Source organism: Phoxinus phoxinus (assembly GCF_949152265.1).
Source record: "Phoxinus phoxinus genome assembly, chromosome: 2".
Taxonomy (NCBI): domain Eukaryota; kingdom Metazoa; phylum Chordata; class Actinopteri; order Cypriniformes; family Leuciscidae; genus Phoxinus; species Phoxinus phoxinus.
The window spans coordinates 11,072,400-11,097,143 of NC_136877.1; the positions used below are offsets into that span (position 1 = coordinate 11,072,400).

General features: G+C 37.5%; 1 protein-coding gene across 15 annotated transcripts in view; it reads right to left on the reverse strand.

Moving 5' to 3' along the window:
- The window catches only part of mpdz (multiple PDZ domain crumbs cell polarity complex component), a 130,814-nt gene extending 108,533 nt beyond the window's left edge, over nucleotides 1-22,281 (reverse strand). For 12 of the 15 annotated variants that reach the window (XM_079638510.1, XM_079638515.1, XM_079638511.1 and 9 more), the window contains exons 1-6: nucleotides 22,205-22,281; nucleotides 18,843-18,917; nucleotides 11,017-11,186; nucleotides 5,865-5,975; nucleotides 5,510-5,649; nucleotides 1,268-1,481 (exon numbers count right to left, since the gene is read on the reverse strand). In XM_079638510.1, the coding sequence (XP_079494636.1) occupies nucleotides 1,268-1,481; nucleotides 5,510-5,649; nucleotides 5,865-5,975; nucleotides 11,017-11,186; nucleotides 18,843-18,858 (651 nt within the window). In that variant the 5' untranslated portion in view covers nucleotides 18,859-18,917; nucleotides 22,205-22,281. The remainder of the gene's footprint in view (nucleotides 1-1,267; nucleotides 1,482-5,509; nucleotides 5,650-5,864; nucleotides 5,976-11,016; nucleotides 11,187-18,842; nucleotides 18,918-22,204) is intronic. The other 3 variants (XM_079638512.1, XM_079638509.1, XM_079638521.1) reach the window with 1 other exon arrangement.
- Between the last annotated feature and the right edge of the window lie 2,463 nt (nucleotides 22,282-24,744).

Here is a 24,744-nt window from a genome sequence, read left to right on the forward strand (position 1 = left end):
TTCTTTGTGAACGAATTTCAATACTTTATTTAATAGTGTGTAATTGGTGGTTAGTATTTTGTAGTAGTTTAGTATATTTAATTATTTTGGTGGATTTTATTCCACCTGGCGCCCGAATTTACTTATATTTAGTTTAGGAATTAAATTCCAAATAAAATTAAGGTTGCCACCGTTACAGGCTGAATGGATTCGAAAACGGTAAAACTCAACTGTTTAACTCTAGGGGAGTTGGAAAATGAGCCTATTTCCAAAAAAAGTGTAGTGTTCCTTTAACTCAAGAGATAACCAGAAGCTATAGACCTTGTTTAGGTTAGAAGCCATATTTAATTTAACAAGGATGAAAACAAGTCTGAGAAAGATCGACTTACAGTCTTTACAATTGCAAGCACTGTTCCATCACTTAATTTTCACAACTCACTAACTTTCAAAACTGTTTTATGGAGTTTTTGCCTACTGAAATGTTTTTTTTTTTGGAAAGACGTGCTTTTATCCAAAGACAGATCCTTTTATCTAAAGCAACTTACAAAAGAGGAATACAAGTGATTCATCCTAAGAAGCCAAAAACACTGTGCTGGGTGAACCACCACAAATCTCAGCTCGATTTAGAAAATGTTTATATACCAACTATTTTTTTGTTTTTTAACTATTAACAACTTTGAGTGCTTTGTCCAGTTCACAGATGTTGATAACTTGAACCTCAAACAAACTACACAATCTGCAATCCCAAAAGGAAAGCAGCAGGGGGCCGTATCCTTTTTAAAAAGGGGCTGTCACATCTATATTATGTATGTCCCACTCCCCACTATGCACAGCAGGAATATTCACATGCTTAGCAGTTGCTTGGCAGTTGGAACTTGGAAGACATGAAATAGAACTTTAATATCACTTTCAACAATTTTTTTGACATTCTAGTGGTGTAACCTTCCAAAAGAAGTAGTATATTTCCCTTGAATAGAATAATACACTGCAATCAATTTCCTAATATAAATTATGATACAGCTTTGTTGGTCCATTGGGTCGGATTGCTTTCTCACCACAAACTAACCACTCCAGAGTTCATTTTCAATCTGGCCGAGACCACTTTGTTCAGGCAATCTTGGACCGATTTTTTAGGCACGGATTCGAGCTTCATATGTGTTCATATATTCCTAAACGAACCAAACTAAAGTGAAAAATGCATCAGGTTCTGAAACTAACACTCCAAAAGAAACCAGGAGTGAGGTTTATTTATGTACTGTATGTGTGTGTGTGTGTGTGTTTGTCTCACCGCACTGGAGTGTGCTGAAAGTGTGCTAGCAGCACTGGGGGTTCTGGACACGACTGGGCTGGAAAGCTGTGGTACGGGCCCACGGGCAACAGTGAGGTTCACACAGTCTGATGCTCGCTGAAGAAGCACGATGGCCTGCTGATGACTGACGCTCTGATCCAATGGCTGACAATTAATTGCCAATATCTGATCTCCCTCCTTCAGTTTTCCATCGCTAGAGTAAAGTAGAGAACATACGCTTAACAGACAAAGCTCACCATCACTACAGAGCAAAGAATGTGAAATTTTCAAGCTTAAATAAGGACATAACACTAGTGTAAAAGTAAAGAAATTCGATCACTTTGTAACATCAAACATTTTGCGCGTCATGTGACATCAAGTCTTGGAATAAACCACCGAAGCTGTATGGATTCATTTTACACTGCTTATCTCCTTTTTGGAGCTTGAAACTTTTGTAACACATTGACTGTTACTGTATTGACAAAAACAACTGAAATATTTTGTGCTCCTCAAAAAGAAAATCATGAGTTTAGAACAACATATGGGGTGAGTACATGATGACAGGATTTTGGGGGGTACTATCCCTTTAAATCCAACATTCCTTTAAGTCAACTAATCCCTTGTGAAAAAGAAGCATGCTTAATTGTACTGAATGTGTACTTGTACGGAACAAGGGTATTTCATGGACATATTTCATATACTTTAGTGTTCCAAACATGAACCAGCAGAGTGTATGCGCACATATTTCATCATGTCTTCTTCAAATGAAACACATATGTGCAAATAAAGACACTGCTACAGATGTATTCTGATAGAAGATAATGATGCAGACCGAAAATTCGAAGGAGAATGGCAAAAAAGTAACTATGCCTTTATTCCATCTGTGTTAAACTGATGTGCGTCAACTGAAGTTTGTAGTGCTCATAAACGTAAAATATTATTAGAGACCATCTTCCTAATATTTCATATAGATCAATAGCTCTGCAAAGTTATAATGCTGATTTGTTGATATTTCTAATAATAATTTATCAGAATGTATTTGATTTGTTTATGATAGTTGTTAGTCATCTCTAATGATAATATTATTATGAGTTTGTTGTCATAGGGTTATATATTTTTTCATCATCAAGTTGCCCCCTCAACTCTGTTGTTGTTTGTTTTTTCTCCACTCATATTTTAATATTTATTTGTCTGTATAATGAGTGTGTTGCAGGTCTGTGTTTTATTGGTTGTTGTGTCCCCTCTTCCCACCCTCTACACTCTCACTTTTCCACAGCTTTACACGCCCATTTTTTTTTGTCTTTTTCAAATCTCAGGTGTGAATGACCAGTGCTAAAACAGAGGGATTTCATGACACTTTAAAAGTATATTTTGTGCAAATAATACAATAAAGATAAAAAAAGGGCAAAAAGTGCAATTTTTAATAATGTCCAATTACATTTTTTACTTTAAAGGTACAATATGCAATATTTTCTGCCGCTAGAGGGCGCTACATTCCAAACAACAACAACAGCGTAGCTTGATGACGATGTGAAGGAGCGTGGAATGATGGGAACTGTCGTTTTTAACTCCACCGTGGATGTAAATCAGTCAGATGGGAATCGAAAAATCATGTTCATGGATGAGGTAAAGTTCTATTTTTATAAATGTTGCGTTTAATGACATGCTTTTATTTCATTAAAATGAATTAACCGCAAGAAAAGTAAGGTTTAAAACTAAATTGGTTATCATGTTACTGTATTTGTCGAATTCATTGTTGTGATAACCCTGCAGAGTTTTACGTGTTCTAAACAATTGTTGTAAAAGTACATTCGAACATACCCACATCATTTGCCAAAAGACGGATTAATCTTTATGTATAACACATGCTCTATTTATTTACATGGCCATAAACACCAGACGTGATAAACAATGTCAATAAACTAAACACAAGCCTAAAGCAATAATACTTTCCTTACATAAACATAACTATTACCGAATGCTACATTTGGAAAATATTAAATTGACCCGTACGTTTATGGGACTTGTCTTTGTCGACAGAACCAGCAGTAATCGGTAAAGAATAATTGTGTTCCATAACAACTGCGCGAAACAAGCTAACGTTTGTTGCTTGATAGGCGCTACAACTACAACTTCCGCATTTGTCCAGGACTCCACGCAGTGCGAGCGGAAACCGAAGTTAACGCGGATATGACGCCATTGACTGGCGACTCCCAGCTCACCCCTGCTCACACGCCCCGTTTCCTTGGTTAAAATCGCAATTTTCTCACGATTTAAAAATAGTTGGAAACATTTGGGATATTCTAAGTAATCAACTTAACAAAATATATAACACTGGCCTTGTGATTTTGGGATATTTTAATGCACAAATATTACATATTGTACCTTTAAAGTAAATTGTTTATTGTTTTAATACAAAGTTCTGTCATTAAACTCAAGATGTCACAGGCTGATAGATCCTTAACTCAATTTGTTAGCAATCACATCGTTATCTATAGCGCAGCTGATTGGTTGCTGTGGCATCAGCAGCCAATGAGCTTGCTGCTCAACATTCAAATACTTGACATTGTTTGCACTTTCAGAAACCCTCCACCTTCCCCAGCTCCACCTGTATATGATATGCTACAGGAGTTATTTCATGTATGTTATATATTAACTAATGTTAACAAAGATTAATAAATACTGCAACAAATATATTGCTCATTTTTTAGATAATGTTAGTTAATATATTAACTAATGTTAAAGGTTGTATCAGCGATTTCAGGCCCAAAAATAAATAATCACATTCATCTAATCTTTCCTAACGATCCGCTAGCTGCCCGCCCCATATGCAAGCTGTCAAAAAAAATGCGTCTCTGTAGGCAGCCTAGGCTCTGAGATTTGTGTCTCCTCACACTCGCCTGGTTACTTCCTAAACCAGCAATACGGGGGGAGTACTCTGGGTTCGGGCTGAATACCGAGCCCGGAGCCCTCTCCTCGGACAGCACGGCAAATATGCATACCATTTATTCCATCTGACTTATTTGTAAGTGTGAACTCGTGAAAAACAATTGGTTTCACCAACCACTCAAAACCAAAATAAATAGTGTTCAACCAATCACCGACAGGGGCTGGGTGTTGTGATGTTTTGCGCTCGTGCACGGCTGCACGCGAAGTCGGAGCTGAAGAAGAAGCCAGCGCCTATCAATGAACAAGAGAAACTGAACATGGTTGAGTCAATCCCCAAGAGGAGGAGGAGGAGGATTAGGGCGAGGGAATACCATCGTGTTTATTCCAAGACATGACTTCTTCTTCAGCTCCGACTTCGCGTGCAGCCGTATGAGCGCAAAACATCACAACACCCAGCCCGTGTCGGTGATTGGTTGAACACTATTTATTTTGGTTTTGAGTGGTTGGTGAAACTAATTGTTTTTGTGTGCAAATCTCAGAGCCTAGGCTGCCTACAGAGACGCGTTTTTTTGACAGCCTGCTTATGGGGCGGGCAGCTAGCGGATCGTTAGAAAAAATATTAGATGAATGTGATCATTTATTTTGGGGCCTGAAATCGCTGATACAACCTTTAACAAGTGAGACCTTATTGTAAAGTGTTACTGCAATTTCAATACCCCACATAGCACATATTGATAGTGACACCCGTAAATTAAATACAAAATAACAGTACAAACAGTAACAAATACAAATACTTTTTGATGTGTTGACTAACATTCTAAAGCACAAGTAAAATTAACATGCAGAAATGTCTCTAAAAACATTACATTCAGTTAATTCTCAAGTATTTTCTTTTATAGTATATTATTTCCATAATAACTACTCTTTTTAAAAGTGTGCTAAAATGATTTTCTTTTTCACAAGGGGTTGACACAATGACAATAAATGACAATGTGAATGATGAACTAATCACTGACCTAATAATAATGATCTAACACTGTTTTTGTAGTATAATGTGTTTTCTATCTGACACATATTGAGCAGGCAGAAATGTCCTCTCACAAAGACACACCAAATTGCTAAAAAGCACTAACGTGTCAGCAATCTAGCTTTTGCGGTGACTTTTAGCTGGAAAATGCTGACATGATATGAACTGGTGACACATTTGTGATTAGGAGGGAAGAAATGAAAATTGCAGCAGATCTTCAAAATAGGAGTAATCTTTATTTTGAAAATGTGAACGAACAAGAACGGTTACGTGCACAAATCACAGATCATCTGACAGGATGTGGGAGTGTGTGTACATATTCTGACCTGTATGCCACACTTCCAGCCTGAATCTCCTGAATGAAGATGCCGAGTTCTCCGCGGTTCTCACTACACAATCCGACAACACTGAAGCCCAAACCGCCTGATACCGGCTTCTGTAGGTCGATGTCAGTCACGTACCGACCCTACACACACAACATCACAGCCATATAATCACACTATTTGTATGCTCTCAGAAACTAAATGACTAACTGTGTGGTCTCTTATTGCTTTATTTACGGAGGACACAACATCAAAAATAAAATCGATATATTTGCCTCGCATATCTTTTATCTCTTATATCAATGCGATATGAGAGTTTGAAATGCTCTATAGAAATAAAAACCAATAGATGTGTTACCTGAGCCATGGAACGGATGATGTGTTTGTACTCTTCAGATGAAGGCTGTCCATTGAGCTGCGCTGAGAAACCTTCATGGCTGCTCTTGAGATCCGAGTTAATATATGGAGTCTATGAGAGAAAGATTAACAGAAAAACAGTGGAAGTGTAAATTACTCCTCGTTTGTGTGTTCCAAGTATTTAGCATCTAAAAATATAAATAGCTCTGAAAGAGCATGGAAAACTCATTTGTTTTGATCATTTCTGCTGATAATTTGTCCTCCCAGCCATCTGTGCACACATGTTTTCCATTACATTCAGGAGCTGCTTAATTAACTTTTTATTTCCCTCCCCGACTCAAGCGCACATTCCTGATGAAGTACAAACCATTTCACATCAATTACCCAGACAAAACGTGCCCCAAAAAAGCATCTCTGTGAGAAAAATAACATGCACTTCACATCGCAATGTGTGAAGTCATTTCCTTAAAACATTTGTTGTTTGTTTGAAATTAATTGCTTATTAAACCATTGTCTTTCCAGCTTGGTTCCACAGATCTGCACTCTAGTGATTTACAACTCTGTCCTTGCTGTTATATCAAAGTCTGTGTGTCTTTTCCACATCGCAAGTTACCGATTTATTAAAGAAATTGTTCTGAAATTGTTTTTGTCATACAATGAAAGCCAATCCCTTGTGAAAAAGGAGTATATGTTAGCATATAATGCTAATACTTGTTTAATTAAAGTTCTAATAATTGTACATATTATGGAAATAAAATTAAGATTAAAATAATAATAAAATAATATGCTTAAGTGTGAACTGAATGTAATTGTTTGTTAATTGACCGTTTGCAAAGACCCTCCCCAGTTAGTTACTGTCGCTATGTCCGACAAGCTACGCCGCTCTCGCGTCAAACCATGTTCTCACACAGTGAAATATACACCGCGGAGCAGAGAGGACACTGACAACACGCTGACAGACAGGACAGACCAGGTTACTTTTTGGCTACTTTTGATATTAAACATATTAAACAAACTCTCACCTTTCAAATTTGGTCATTTTTTAAAAGAAATTTAAACAATAAATACCGTTTTGTGGCTCTTTAATGTGTCTGACAGATCGCTGTAGTGCCTCAGTTAAAGCTGCTCGTGAACCGATCATCTCTTCCTTCTAGCTCATTTATAGCATCAAATAAACATGAAAGAACATAAGAAGGAATGTTGTTTTAACCGTGGAAAGGTGTCAGTACACTCTGTTTCTCAAGTTCAAATCCTCCCATGTTAATCTACTAACTCTCCTGACTGCTTTGTCGGACAAAATGGCGGATGGCGAAGTATGATTGGTCAGATCATCTGTCAATCAAGCTCCCTGCGAAGGGTCAATTGCAATTAAATTCAAATGTATTTTAGTTTAAATTGTACATCGAATGCAATTAGTTGAGTTTTAGAGATTGACAGTTAGCCTACAGTTTGGATTGGCGGTATGGTTCTGTTCTGGGCAAGAACTCCCTTTCCATTCATGCAGCCTAGCATGAATAAGAGAAAGGAGAGCTGCGATGACCCCCTTAGGGTAAACAACAGGACCAACATAAATGTATTGCAGATATCATTCATTTTCAATAATTTAATGTACAGCATAATTCAAGAAAAATGAGTCTGATTCGAAGAGGAATATCAGAAGGCCAAGTGCTGAGTGGACTTGGGGTTGCTCCTGAGCAATGTGATAAACCTGCTGATAACACTGAATGGGCCTTAATATAGGATGCTGTGCTAGGCATCGTGTTCCTATACAGGTACAGTAGACGAGGTTCATCTGAGAATCATCTGATGCGAGCTTGACTGACTTGACCTGCCAGAACTAACTTGATATCTTTATATGTATTATTCATAATTACCGGTACTTGAAATATGGTTAAAGTGTTCTGCTGAATGTACTGACAAGCATTTATGGTCAAATAAAATATACTTTTAATACCATTTTTATTGAACATATATTAACTATGAAATATAGAATAGAACACACTACATTTCAAATTATAATAGTAAAAAGTACTTGACATGTGCTTTAGTGTGAGCACATCAAAATAAGTGTACTGTCTTTAAGCAAGCTAAATTATTAAAACATGATTTAAAATGTACTTGCAGTCGATTGGCTCCATTGGCTTCCAAAGTATGGAGAAAAAAAATACTATGGAAGTCAATGGGGTCCATCAACTTTTTGGTTACCGACATTGTTCAAAAAATCTTTTTTTGTTCAGCAGAAGAAAGAAACTCATTTGGAACAACTCGAGGGCGAGTAAAGACAGAATTGTCATTTTTGGGTTAACTGTTCCTTTAAGTACACTTAAGTGGCTTTTATTTAATTTTATTATGTTATCTGCAAGTGCAGTTTTTTTTTTGTTTTTTTTTATATGTTTTTAAGATTTGAATTACACTACAAATAGAGAGAGTACATTGAATACAATAAAATAAACTTTATTTTTCACAAGGAAATAGGGTTTAATGTTTTTTTTTTTTGGATTACAATGTTATCTTCTGTTATATTGCGCAAAAGAAAGAAAGTCAGAGGAGAGTGTTGAACAGTTCTTTTAACAACGATAGAGCCACGGTGACACTTTTGGCAGGTTTTATACAGCTCTTCTGTGCATAAATGGGCCCACTTCAGTCTGCTGCAGTAAACATTAATGTTCATAAACGTCTCCCAGAGGCCCTTCAGATTAAGCGCTGTAGAGTCTCGGCTCGGTTGCTGATCGTGCACAAGCTTTGAACGCACACCAAACTATGTCAGCTCTGAGAGAGCGTGTATTTGTTAGTCTTCCTGTGTAAGAGGATTAGGTCTCTAGTTTGGCTCGTCCACATTTCAGAAATTACTTCTGCTCCACTTCACACATGAACTCATGTCTCTCTCTCTCGGTCGTTTCTGCTTTGTGGTAACCATGGCAACACAGACAAAGCCAGACCCACCAGTTGGCATAAACACCCTTGCAGTTTAGTGTGGAGAGACACCAACAGACCAAAATTCATTCGTCTCAGGTTATTAAAGGTGTTTGCTTTATTGTGTTTACTTTTGCCAAAGTAACAAATGTCCCTCCCAAACACCATAGCATAGCAACACCCTGGCTTCCACTTTTCTTTTGAAAATATAAGAATCTTATCCCTTGTTAAAAAGTAGGTACACTTTAGCATACTTAAAAAAAAGAGTATTTATTGCAAAGAATACACTAGTTTAAACCAATATACTTAAGTAAATATTGAATGTAATGGTTTCAGACACATAAATGCATGTTATTTACAATTTAATAAAAATGTATTATAGTTTACATTTATATTAAATCCTTATGAATATATATTAAAACTTTTAAATATATAATGTTTTTATATTAAAACTTATGAATGCTTTTTTACCCACTTTAAATTGGATTTAAGTACATCTTTAAATGCAATTTCGCAATTATGTTGTCTTTGAAATATGGTATGACCAAATGTACTGACAAGCATTTAAAATATTAACTTCAAATGTAATTTCAAATAAACTCATAAGTTATAATCAAGTATATTACAAGTACTTAAGTATGTTAGTCAACACATCAAAATAAGTGTACTTCTTTAAAGCAACACCAAGGAACTTTTCCTCTTCGGTCGCCCTACAGGTTGGAAGCGGAATTGTCCATTACTGCTGTCGTAAATAATGTAGCCTAACGCAGCCTACTGTCTCACGCAGGCTCGCTGTTTATCCAGCGCCGGCTTTGGAATGAACTATGTCCACAGACAAGGTAGAATATGATGCATGATTTTATGAAAGTATGATGTATTGCGACATCAGAAACGAAGAAAAACTAAATAATGACTATTGGAACGCTTGACGTAAAGCAAGTCAAATTTGTAGTTTTCTTATGTCTCATTAGAACAACAGAAACGTGACCCGATCTGGCAATCTTACAGTGTGTGGTTATAGCAGATAAAGGACCGCAAAGCAGAGGCATAAGTGCCTTTCACCCTGTTACGACTTGATGAACCACTGAAATGATTTTGGAAACATTATTTTAAGGTAAAAAATCTTCCTTAGTGTTGCTTTAAAGTGCGATAAAAAATGATTAAAACAATGAATTAAAATGTCCCTATTGAAAAATAAACGTACCAAAATGTATTTGAAATGCATTTATTTTTATGCTAAGTATACTACAAATACATTTACATATTTATGTACTTAAAATACAGTGATCATACTATCCTTCCTAAGAGTGATATTAAAATACAGGTTAGGCTTAAGTAGACTTTTTAAGTATACTTAAGTGTGTTAAGAATCTGTACTATCTTTAAGCGCACTTAAGTTTCCCTTTTTTTCACTACTATTTTATTAATGCATGTACAGTTTAAAATATATATATACTTTTAAGATTTAAAGTACACTACAAGGTCACGTTTAATACAAATAAGCACACTTCCTTTCCACAAGTGTAACCAGCTCTATTCTAGGAGTCTTACTTTTAGACTGAAATTTGATTTTTTTAAGGTTTTCTTTTTCCACACAGGCTGTTAACAATGTTACGCTCTGCGGTTCATAAGTATGTGACTGAACTGAGCGAGAGGGAATGCCGGTGGGGATTTGATAATCTCCATTCCTCTGTTCCAGCCTCCCCAGCATAACTCGCATACTTTAGACAGAACGGCTGCCAGTGCAAAACTATGTCCACACAGAGCTAGAAAACCTTGAAATATGCCCAACTAATAAAGCATTTTCCCCCGGACTAATTAAGCTGTGAATATTTTCCAGTGTTTGCATTGTTTGTGATTTGAATTATCATGTAATCTCAATCATCTCAGATCAGGGCAGCAAAGATTCAAAGCAGACTGTCAAAACATATCATTGCATAATCAACTTAGACACAAATCTTCAGATTAACTGTCTGAAACGACCTCAGACATAAGGCAGTATACTGCTTTTTGCATACTTCACTATACAGTGTCCAAAACCACTTGTTTTAAGATATTTGTATTTTACATATTTTGCTTAAGCACGACATTAGCAAATATCAGTTTTATATTTGCAAGTATGTACTTCAAGGTTTGGGTTGGGTTTAAAAAAATCCAAATCCAAAATCCATCAGTGTGAAATGTTTTGGTGTTTGTCTAAACGAAAGGAGTTTTTCCCAGTGTTGTGTGTTTTTCCTTACAAGCTCCTTCAGGTGTTGCACTGATTTCTGCAGGGCGAGGATCTGGTGAAATAGAGGACTCTGCAGGACCGCTTTCAGAAGATTCAGCTTCTCCTCAGCAGGAACATCTGCTCCCTTTTCTTTCAATCGAGACTGTAACCTCTCCACCGCCTGCAGACAACGCTGGGTATCTGCCACACACACACACACACACACACACACACACACACACACACACACACACACACACACACACACACACACACACACACAAGGTTTGACAGCATTTAATTTTTGTTTATTCACTAAAGTTTGAATACTGTGTCAGAAATGGCGACAGATTCGTCAGTCTCCAGCAATGATGAGCTGCGGTAGAAATGTTTTATATAATTCACTTTCTTTATCTCACAGGTACATTATCCGCTTAAACATTCAGGGAATATTTAAATAATTGAGAGGAGAGTATCTTCGAATACATTCATCTCCAGAGCACCATGGAGTGTTTTCTGTGGAGGATTTGATTACCGTGAGGAGGTGCTTTATCTTCTAATCATACAGACTGATGCCTCATGGGTACAAACGCTATAGTACACATTACTCTCACAGAACAAGAGCAACAGAGAAGACAATAATTCACTGAAGATATTCACAGTGGAAAGCTGTAAAAAACACTTGGACATTGCTGCCTTAAAGGGGTCATGAATCAATAAATCAAATTTTCCTTGATCTTTTGACATATAAGAGGTATGTTTCATAAAGATAAAGATGAGGAGGCTAGAGTCATAGCGAATGTATTCTAAAAACTTTATCAAATCAAACAAAAGAATGAAATCCAAAACAAGAAATAAACTAAACGAAATACTGTGAGCCAACACAAATAACACAAGACTAGGAACTGAAAGAATGAAATGCCTTATACACAAGATATAGAACTCAATACAAAACAGGTGTGCACTTATCAATTAACAATGAATTACCGTGACAACTAAATGAGAACAGGAAATTAGTGATAACAAACTAAAAGTCCTTGAAAATGGAACCAAAACAGCAATATAACGTAACAAGGTTATGTAAAAATGTCCTGTAAGTTTTAGAACTCAACACTTCCTTATTAGAACAAAAACAGATTATATTGAAACCAAGCTCCCAAAATGACTTTGTCTCAGTATGACATCATAGTGTGACAGAAGACCGCCTCTGCTGAAGAAGATGAATGCCTCCTTCTACATAATTGCCTCTTTAGCCCCGCCCACCATTTCAGGAACGGCATGTAGTAGTAAATACGAGAGACGCAAACACAGAATTACTTGAGTAACAAAACGAGATGCCTCCGAGGATTACAAGACATTTTACAGTGCCAAGTTGTTCCTTGTGATCCTTATATTAGGCAATTGTGGATTAACTTTATTTAAAGTGCCCCTATTATGCTATTTTAAGGATTCGTAATTATTTTGTTTTGAAGGTCTCCTACAACAGGTTTAATTTTCTCATAATATATATTGCAGATCACATTTTTCCGCTCATCCGGGTTACTGAAGTCAGCAGTGCCATACGCCTGCTAGGAACGTTTTTTTTCTTCGTGGAAGTTTTGCATTTGGTGAGCTAATAGAATATTAGAACTCAGTCAAATCAATATTTTGTATACAGTTTTTTAATTATGCCATCCAGTATCGTGGACTCGCTCTCTCTTTTTAATTTTTAAGACCGTTTAATCTGAAATCAATATCTCTTATCTCCATAATTAATTATGTGGCGAAATGCTGTGTAATAAGTGGTATGACTGTAAACCGTATCTCTTGAATGTTCGTCTAGTTTGAACTTGCCGCGCTGCAACTGCTCTCTCCGCGGAAGCTTTGCGTTTTAAAGAGCTAATTAAATATTTCAACTTGGATCAATATTTTGTGTGGAATTATTTACTTGTGGCAAGCAGCCGTGTAATAAGCGGGATAATGTACATCCAGCCGGTTGTTCTCTCAAAATAAACCCCCGACAAGGTGATGAGGAGTACAAAGTAGTAAGAACGGCAGACAATCTGCATTAATAGACACAGTTTTAGGTAGTGGCCCACAGCTGATTTGCAGAAGAATTTCAGTGAGTTAGCCGGTTAGCCGGACACTTACACAATATAAAACACAAAACTACATATTTTGAACACCCGGTAGAAAATATATACATCAATAATTATACATACTTAGAGGTTGTGATTCTGAGTATATCATTGTGTTAAACTATCATTCTGTTAGTTAAATGTTAGAACACTGTGATCTAATATTTTTCTAATATTGGTCAGTTATATCACAAATATCATGTAGAAGTTCATTTTATATTTCCTTGTTAGGGCCAGAGCACCGATGGTGTGAGAACTGCCTGGTGTTGGCATTTAACACAAACATTTATATTTGATGGATGCATTATGATTCTGGTGTTGTTTTGGTGACTCCTTTTTATTTCTTAACCTGATTTGAAATAAGGGATTTTATTTTACTTTTAACTATTTGTAAAATGTATAGCAGCTGAATCAACCAGAGATGCCTATGTCTTGAAAAAAACAAACAGCAAAATGCATTTCTTCTTCTTCCTACAGAGTGAAGAATGAAGATCTGTTTAGAAACCGAAATAATTGACATGTCTGATGTAATATATGGAAGAATGTATTATACTTGTGGGTGATTAAGATAATAATCAAAAGGGGGGAATTGCTTTTTATTAATTATTTTATTTATATTAATGATCTTTCCCTCTAATAAATAATGTACTTTCCTAATAAGGCAGAGAAAGGTTCAATAGGAGCCTGTGCTATGACCTATGTTACCTATGTTATGAGTAGCAGAGATATAAAGATGGAGAGAGCCTCCTCTCTGGACGCGCACTCTCACATTCTCCTGACTGACTGTGAGCCTTTCTTGCAAGAAATAAACCAATATAATTATTGATTGAACATTTGTCGCTTATTCGGAATTGTTTCTTGTTTATTTGCCACAACACCCTTCACCACAAATAACACTTGTTTATTTGCATTAAAGCAATAGTGAAGATTTAAAAGCATTTGGTTAACAGAAAAGGAATTTTCCAACATCCTAACATGTTCTTCGTACTGTATTGATCTGTCCACCTAAAACACAATTTTTGGTCAAAAGGATGAGAATGAATGAGGAAGAGAGGAGGTTGCTAGATGACAGGAATTTGTTTGAATAAGAAATTAATGTACAAAATCCCAATTTTATTTGATATATAAATGGGTGTGCGTTTGTGTCTATATAAGCTGTAACGTAGTTAATCTGGTTAATATCTTCTTCTTCTTTTTTTGGCTAGTAGAAGTTCTGGATGGCCTGTAACTTAAAAATGTTGTAGCCAAATTGGCCGGAGGGTGAAAAAGTTAATTTCAAACCATGCCAATCATATCAATGTTTTTTTACTTCCAAGTTTTGAATGCGGCACGGCTATCAAAAGAGAGTGTTATAAAGAGAGGGTCAAGAACAGGATATAAAATAGCCTATTACTTCTAAATTAGGATGTTACCATTATAAGTGGACCTATAAGAACATTATCCAATTTTTTTTAAAATGTAGTTCATGGCCCCTTTAATAAGTGGATAGGTAAAGATTATTAATTAGGCCAGTGGTTCTCTACTGGTTTGGCTATGGGAAATACATTGTTTTATGGTCATTAAGCGACCCATATTTTTAGGAATTTTAACCAGGCACATTTTTGTTTCAAAAATGGTTGAAACAGAAAAGTACCATCCCACTTTACTTAACTAGTTTTTAAAAATGCCTCGGGGTGAATCCCTTGTCTTGACAGGATATCTGCTCTCTGGTTGTGATGCCCCAGAATATATACTGCCCTGAGAGACAGTAATTTCCCCTGGACCCATAGGAGGATCTGATGAGCCAGCTTGCATAGGTGACGTGACCTCAGACCCCCCTGATGGTTGATGTAAGAGACCACCGATGTGTTGTCCGTTCGGACAAGCACATGATGGCCCCTCAGGTCTGGGAGGAAGTGTTTGAGAGCTTAAAACACCGCCATCATTTCTAGCCGATTTATGTGCCAAGAAAGTAGATGGTCCTGCCATAGACCTTTTGCCGAGCGACAACTCATGATTGCCCCACAACCTGTGAGGGAAGCATCTGTCGTTAGCGTTACGCGACGACAAGGAGCCCCCAGCACTGGGCCTTGGACGAGGAACCAAGGCTTCTTCCACATGACTAAGGCATGTAGGCATTGCCGCATGACCTTGATCATGCAAAACGTATCCCCTCTGAGAAAAGAGAACTGAGCCACCACTGCAAGGGTTCTGAGTCACCACTGCAAGGGTCTCATGTACAGGAGGCCAAAAGTGATCACGTTGGGAGGCAGCTGCCATAAGACCTAACAGTCCCGGAAACTGTTTCATAGTGAGTGACTGACCTAGTTTTACCCCATTTACGGCTGAGAGAATTATTGCTATACGATCAAGGGACAGTTGTGCCTGAATCATCGTCAAATCCAAAACCATGCCTAGAAAAGTGGTCTTCTGAGATGGAAAGAGCACACTCTTCTTGGCGTTGAGCCTCAACCCCAACTTTCTTATGTGAGACAGAAGGACATCTCGATGCCGAACTGACATCTGCTCGGATTGAGCTAAAATCCACCAGTCGTCGATGTTATTCAACATGCGGATGCGCTGGAGTCTCAGTGGAGCCAGAGCTGCATCCACGCAGAACCGAAAGCGCAACTTAGGAACTTCCTATGATGAGGATGGATGGCTACATGGAAGTACGCGTCCTTCAAGTCTATATTGTGACAAACCAGTCTTTGGACTGAATCTGTAACACGATCTGTTTGAGTAAGCCCTTTCTGAACCCTGCGGTTTAATTGGCGCAGGTATAGAATAGGACGCAACCCTCCATCCTTCTTTGGAACAATGAAGTAACGGCTGCAAAACCCTGACTCCCTGCTGGGAGGAGAACCCTTTCTATAGCCTCCTTTTGTAGAAGAGTCTGAACTTCTTGCTTCATAACCAGAGCCTGCTCAGGGTCCACCACCGTAGGGAGAACCCCTAGAAATCTGGGCGGAAGAGAACCGAATTGTATTCTCGAATTGCATCAGCGCTGACTTCCTCACTCTCATCCATGTTCCTTAGCAGGTCAGCCTGATATGCTTGCAATATAGACATAGTATGCAAGCATGCTGCAGCCTGACCTGCTGCTGAATACGCTTTCCCCACCAGTGTTGAAATGGCTTTTAAAGGCTTGGTGGGTAATCTCGGGGCATTTAGTTACGATGCTGACTCAGGAGAGAGATAGCTCGCAAGCGCCTCTTCAGCTCAAGGCATCGCCACATAACCATGCTGTTTCAACCCCATAATATTACTGTAGTTGGTAGTCTGAGGGGTGAAAACACGATAAGAAACCGGTTTCTTTCACGATCTCGACACCTCAGGAGGTTGCGATCTAGATAGTAGAAAGCGTTCATCTAGCAAACTTTTCTTTCGCACTTCTTGTTTCTCGGCTGGCCAACCGATATTTAATTTAGCAACAGCATGAGTCACAACCTCCATAAGCTAGAAGCTAGCACGGTTTGTTTCTGGGTATGCTTTATAGTTTCCTGGTCTGTGACGTCACCCGCCTATGACGTCTCGTCACACCATTGGACTGATTCTACACGTGCTTCATGACGCAAATCACGCAGGGGAGTTACCACAGCGTCTCGACGCAGCTCCAGTTCCCTTGAAAGGTTAGAACCATTAGTTCACCATTAGGGTCCACATCAAAATTGGTGTACTTCTTTAACCCTTTAGAACCTGAAGCTAAAATAGGTGTTTTTCACAAATTTTGATTTTTGGACTGTAAAATTCTAAAACAATGTGCTATCTTCATGTGCAAGGTGTCATCTTTTTCAGAAAAAGATTAGCTTTCAACAAATTACAGTTATTGACCAGTAATTGTGTGTGGTGAGTTTGTAAATAGAATTGAAATAGACAAAAATAAAAAAAACGAGAATACATTTTCCGATTTTTATTTAGAAAAAAACAGAAAAATCACGAACGAAAGAAACTTGAAACACTTGAAAGTTGAAAAATGAAGTATTGAAAGCATGAAATTACCGTAATAAGCCGTATATTGCCGAACAGCGCATGTTGTCTACTGTCAGGGGAAATTTGAATGGTTTTGATAGTGCAAACGGTTAAAGAGTTACGGTACAATGAATACAGCTTTCTGATCTGTGTCGGCGACGACACATTCGGTTCTAAAGGGTTAAAGCATGACAAAATATAAATAATTAAAATATAAAAATGGTATAAATGATTTAAAATGTAAAAAATAAAACTTTTAATTTCACATTAATACAAAGTGCACTTTTTAAAAGTGTACTTAAGTGTGTTAGGGGAAAAGCATGAAAGTGACCTCTGTTTAAATGCACTTAAGTGGCCTTTTACTTCATTAATATTATATTATCCGCAAGTACAGTTTTTTTTTAAATATACTTTTTAAGAGTGCACATTCAATGCAATTAAGCACACGTTTGCTCAGGGGTTCGCAACAGTCAGATCAAATTGAAGCAAAAAGGTACATTTTAACAATTTTTAAAAAGTATATTTACCTTTTTTATGAACTGTCAGAGAGGTATGCAGTGTATTTGTATGCAAATGCAGTATGAGGGGACTGAGTTGTTGTGTGTGACTGGTTTGTGCAGCCATGCCTGGCTAACGCCCGGATAAGCCTCAGAATCCTGCAATTGGGACTCAGGCATTGCGCTCCTGCTGAGGGCATTAGAGAGCAGTTCTAGTCTCCAGGTTTGTGTGAACCAGTCGAGGTCATTTCCATTCTCACGGAGTGTGACTAAACCAGTGTGTGTGGAGTATGTGGAGCTCTGTACCTTTTCAGAAACCACTGACTGTAAACAATCCCACAACCACCAGCAGGTCCAAGAAAACTTTCACACGGAGTGAAACATTCTTTCTTTCTTTCAACTTTATTTTTCTTTCCGCTAGGGCTGGGCAGTGTATACAATTTTTACAATATATTTTTAATAAACAAAGATGAGGCAAAACAGTTAATATCTATACAATAGTTTGATATTACGAGCACATCTGGAAAATAGTGGAGGACATAGAGTGAGCTGCTGCGGGGAAAGTGCATAATCCAATTTGTGACATGAGAAATGCTTTATATTAAGGGTTTCAAAATAACTCGGAATATATATAGTTAACAATTAGGCCTATAGTTTAATGTGACTTGACCGTGTCGCCTAGCCCTACTTTCTGCTACATACACTGCCATGTGTTTTGGACACATCAGCGGCATGGAGTGTTACTCCAGCAAAAATGATAGAAAAGATGCCAGATGCAAAAATAAAATCTGCTCAAATATCTTGATAAGTATTTTTAAAACACATATAGACTACTGTTCAAAAGTTTGGGGTCGTAAGATTTAAAAATTGTCATAAAGAAGTCTCTTGTGCTCACCAAGGCTGAATTTATTTGATTAGAAATACAGGCTTGACAGGCTCCTTGAGATTCAGCTCATTTTCTCAATCTTACTGCACTTCGCACAACAAGAATGGTTAAGATTTCCGTTCATGTATCTTTTAGTGTAACACTATTCAACTTTTCTACCACAAATAAAATTTCACCTGCAATAACAGGGAGTTTAAATCCAATACGCAGTTTGAGTTTCAGAAACCCAGAGAGACTGTTGCTGTTGCTGAGACTTGATGTGTCACACCGTCTCATTCTACAGAGGAACACAAATGCCCTCCTGTTCACAACCAATTACCCAAAAATCCTGCACAGTACAATAAGACATCAGAGGCTGAGGCCATATTTCCACAGAAATGTTATGACCAAAAATAAATGAACTTACCCATTGTTTCAATCATCTTGTGCCTTCGTTCCTCTCTCTAATGTCTTCCCTCATTACCTGGGTTTCAAGTTATACCTGAAATCAACAAAAATCACATTTAGCTCCAAGTGCACTTGACTTACGACACTCATTTTTTGTATTCTCTATTAATTTATTGCATCTACTACATCATATTTGATACATTCATTTCTAATGCATCTAAATTATCAACATGATCAAAACATTGCTGAAAAACCTGTTGCGCACTATCTACTATGCCTTCTGTTGCCTGATTGACAGTTCATACTTTTTTAGTAAGTAAAAGGCCTTTTAGTATAATTGTAAAACGTCTTTTTGCTGTGAAATATTTAGGCCTACTGATTTTTATAAAGTAAACGTAAGAATTACTTGTATATTTTTAGTAATATTACAAGATGAACATTTAAAACTTTAAATGTTTTAAGATTATCCATACACCATTTTTTGTGTGTGAAAAAAATAAAGGGCATTTTTTTTATCAAATATGATCCATCAGGCTTTTAAGAAACTTTTATTTGTTCATCTTTCAATCATTGTATTGCATTGCATTATTTTTTAAACTACAGAGCTTAGATCATAAATCTAAGCATTTAAATTTCATCTTACTAAGACATAATATTAGCAGATAGAGTGACAACTGATAATTATATATATTTTTTTGTAAGTAGTCTGTTATACTGTTATAAAGATCTCAAAAATATCAGCACCTGCACCAAATGTACATGTTTTTGCTCAGTTTGGGTCTCTGAATAAAATTGAGGTGTTTTTTTTCCTCCTCGAGTGTGAACATTATATTCTCACTATATCATATTATATGAGCCGTAAAAGCCCGACGTATCAAATATGATACAAAACATAACACATATGCACACTTTATTTTGATCTTCCTTTGTATTTTGTCTAAAGGTTTAATAAACTATTCCATTTCAAATTTGATTTTTCATTTTATTGCTTCATATGTCAGGCTTTACAGGAATAAAATAATTTAATTCTCAATAAGAAACCCCTAACGCAAACAGTCAGAATTAGTTCTCCCTTTTGTCGTAAATGAACATAGGAGTACCACTGAATATTACAGCACTAGTCTTAAATCTCAGACAGGTCAGGTGACTCGCGGGCAGACGAGCTTTCATCTGACCACCTCGTGGTTCCCATGACGATGGGACACAGAGGCTGGGTCTGGTTTCCTTAGAGACGCTTGTAAGCGACATGACTAGAGTGAATAGCTGCATTGTGGGTTTAAGCACACACTAATGTGAGTTTTTATCATCACTGACTACAATGGGAGGTAGACAAGATTTACCAATGCTGAGGTAAAACAGCCCAACATACGTTACTTCCCAACAGCAGGCCCTAAGTGGTTGGCCACAGATACAAAATACTTGCCCTATCAGCAGTCTGGACAGTGTCTGTAGCGTTTTGTGTTGACAAGGCGCTGCTATCTTGATGCTTGGCTGTTTCTGATATGGTAGCAGCAATCACAGTAAAGATTTTTACATTGTTACAAAAGATTTTTATTTAAAATAAATGCTGTTCTTTAGAACTTTCTATTCATCAAAAATAGTTTCCAGAAAAATATGAAGCATCACAAATGTTTTTGACATTGAGAATAATTTTTCTTGAGCAGCAAATCAGCATAGAATGATTTCTGGAGGATCATGTGACACTGAATACTGAAGTAATGATCACAGGAATAAATTACATTTTGCAATACATTCAAACAGAAAACAGTTATTTTCAATTGCAATAAAATGTCACTGTTCTTACTGTATTTCTGATCAAAATAAATGCAGCTTTGGTGAGCATTAGAGACTTCTTTCAAAAAAAAAAAATCTTAAAAAAAAACCTTTGAACAGCAATGTAAAAAAAAAAACAGACTCTGTTTAAATACAAGTTAATTTGCAACAAAGACTACTATTTGTTTCACCCTTTGTATTATCGGGTACCAAGAGCATTTAAACCATCACAATTCAATAGATATTTAAAAAACCAAAACCATGTGAAAGCAGCATTAAAACTCAGTGCAAACCCTATCCGCCCTCTATACATTAGCCTCGCTGCTGTCTTCATATGGACTAATGCTCTTACGTGAGGATTAACCTCTTGTGTGACGCTTCCCAACAGTTTTAATTAACGGTGACGGCAACATCTACAACAAGAAGCTGAAGGAGATAAAGTCTTTTCCCTCCTACACATAGTACCATGATGACAGTTTAGGGTAAGACAACATGCAGCCAGGACCAATACAAACAGCCATTTCAAAACAATGCATGTGCCATTTCTGAAGCAATTCAAAAACAGATCAAAGCTAAATTAGTAAAAAGTATTTACTACCCTGCAATTACAGAGTGATAAAGCAATGAATGAGATATCAGTATTTGAAGTTACACATAATGTAGTTGGCAAGCATGTTATCTGCATAAGACACAGTGTTCCCACAGCAGCTGTTCGAAACATTTTGGTTAATTTAGTGTTTTTTTGGCCTGGACTTTCAAGAAAACTCCCATTGGAAACACTTTATTTGACAGTGGCCTATATATTGTTACATGTAGTATATATATATATATATTTTTTTTTTTTTTTGCAAATTCGATAAAATTGCAGCTTCATTGTTTAAAACACTAACCAAAAATGCTCACAAGTGATCATCTCATGTTTGTCACTGAAACAGTTGTCTCCATGGTAACCAAGTACACTAAATTTAGGGGCAAATTGTTGCTGGTCCGGGAAATGATGTCACAATTCAAGGGACGTGTAGTTTGTGTAAAAATAGATCTAAAATAGATTAATAATTTAAATACTTTGTTCATTAGCTCATTGTTTAGTCTTTTTCAAAATGTTATAGCCTACTCATTTTATTACGAATTCCCATGTTTTAAGAATGCTAATCTGGATCTGGGACAAGGGTAAAACAATAAAATCCAAGTCATATCAAAAGTAGCTTTTGAACGTAATAATAGCTTTATTGTGCAAAAGTGCCTGCTTTGGGACATTGTAGTATGTCCCGTTACTCGCAGATCGCGCTGATCTCTTTGTGTCCTCGGCCTGTCGGGAATAAAATCCGCTTTTCGTACAGTGCACCGATGAAGCAACAGGCTGCTGGCGTGACGAACTACGAGAAAAGTTTACAAAACAGAGCAAAGGAAGTGCTCTAAACGGCATTAAGACATCGATATACGGGCGGCTTTAATATAAGGATAGATGATGCGCACGCGACATTGTTTCATTCTAACAAAAGCACGTTAGTTACAATGTAGCCTATCCCCAACATGATTAAATCAAAGACAGCAGCGGTATTCACAACCATTCACGGAGAATAATGAGTTTTGAAGAGCATAACTTACAAGAGCAGCGGTATCTCGCTACGGGACGGAGTCTGTCCGGTTGTGTTGTGTTAAAGATGGGCGCTGTGTTTGAAACTGGAGCCGCCCCGCGCGCACGCACGCGCGCGCAAACACACACACACACACACACACAAACTCCTGCGCCGCTCTGTGGCTGCCAAGACCACTGAACCCCTAACCCTCTCAAACATCTGAAGAAAATTTCACTAGGATAGGTAAGAATGGAAGTTTAGGGGAGTTTTTTTTTTTTTTTTTTACCTCGCAATTGCAAATTTATATCGCACATTTCCGACTTTAGAACTCGCAATTGCGATTAATTCTGAGGGGGACGTCAAAATTGTGAGATATGCAATTGCGAGAAATAAAGTGCGAATTGCGAAATATGAACTATGGCGATGGGGAGAAGTCAGAATTGAGATAAAAAGTAGCAATTACTTTTTATTCCGTGGCGGAAACAGGATTCCATACGGAGAACCTAAAAGTTGGTTTAGGAACATTGATTACATTAGTAAATAATCAAAATTGTGAAACCGGTGCTAGCTTGTCACATGGAAATGTTCTCATGCCAACAGAACACTAACAGGAAAAGACCAACCTACAATGCTTTCACATTCCACTAGGCAAAAAATGCAGACGTGCCTGTCGCTCTCTCCTCCTCTTCAATTACTCAGGTCAACAAAAGTTCACTTTACGTTTATGTCATATAGGCCCTAATGTTCGGTGTGGGTTCGTGTTCATGTTTGGTGTGATTGGTAAAATAGTCTAATTTTGGGCTAAATTCCAGTAAATGCTTTATTTATTAGCTACATTTCTTTGTTTTGATTGTGGATGATGGAAAAAAGTCCCAGACCCAGACTTCCAGTCTCAAATTTATATTACACTACAGTGTTTTTTATGTAAAACAGCAGCTTAAAGGCCCCCTTAAATCAAAATTTTAGCTTTTAGTTTGAATATTGTATACCTCTTTCTTAATAGGCTGCTGCCACCACCTTTAATTATTTAAGCCAGTGGTCTGGCACCAGAACACCACCACAACTTCAATCAAAATATGTAGTTTTATTAACAGAGGGGACTACAAGGACAGGCTAAACACAACCTGGAAAGCCGTATAACTACACAGAGTACTACTGTACGTGAATTCACTCACTCACTTCATTGGTGACAAACCCCAGAATCAATTACAGATAGTGGCACTTCAAACTCATTTAAAACCTCAACCACATGCACGTGCAAAATGGTACCTATGGCTGTTCCCTAAACCCGGTTTCAGTTCCACCTTCTAGAAACTAAAGCATCCCTCCCCATTTGCTATAAATACCATCAAAGCGACCATCGTTGACACATCGTGGAGCAATAGGCTATGTTTTTTTGCCAGAGTTGATATTGTCCCCACTACTTTCTGAAACAACTCGGATGTAGGCTACCAATACAAATAAACAGAGGTGGGCTGTCAGGGCCTTCTCTGCTGTCCCTGTCAAAATCTAAAATATATATTTTATTTTTTACGATTATATTTCCAGAAAGAATATGGCTATTTTTTTGTGAGGATGAGCTGGATTTTCCATCTTGTTCAGGAAGTAAAGTGACCTGCGCATGGGTTTTAGCTTGGATACGAGCGAGAGTGAGACTGCAGTGTATTCGCAGATTTCGCACATAGCGCGTGCAATCAGGGCAACAAATTTGCCCGAGCGCTATTGTTCCCGGCGCCCCACGCAATGTTGGTCTTGATTCAGGCCCTGTTTACACGAGAACGCTCACGGTTGAAAACGTAAAAATATTTTATCGGATGTGCCTTTCATTTACATGGTGACGGCGTTTTTGGGGCTTAAAAACACAAAAAAGTTAAACCACCCTCCAGAGTGGAAATCTTAAAAACGCTCCATCGCGTTCCCGTCTAAGGGTAAAAACGCAAAAGTCTGCTAGACAGTGAAGGCGTCGCATACGCGTTTACGTCACAGGCATGCGCCAGTACATGAAAATAACAAAACATTATCAAACTAAAATATAGCATTAATTTCATAAAAATAAAATAAAAAAAAATGTCATTTTTGAGCGACACGCGAAGAGCACCGAGGGTTAAAGCAGCCGCTTTACCGTATTAAACATGAAAAACAATATCAGCGTCTCTTTCACTTTCAGTGCTTCACATTGTCACCTAGCCGTCTGGAGTGCATAATACATCAAATTTCACACACTTTTGCATCACCATATATGCACGTAAATTTCCCTCCCCCATAATGCGCGTCTAAATGCAGAATAAAAAGTGATAGCGCAACGCTAATTTTGCGTTTTCTCTTCGAATCATTTCCATGTAAACATAGCCTCAATCGAACTCTGGTGCATTTGGGTGCATCTTACGTCTTCGCAAACGTGCACGGCGCATGATAGAAAACAGAACGCGGGTCAATATTTTGTGATTTTTATTAATTCAATGGTATTATGCGCAGCTGAGTGAACAACACTGGTTTACTGTGTGTGTGTCGCATAAGGTGGCCTTCTGCTGCTTGCAAACAGACTCTTTTTAGGAGACAGTGATTTCC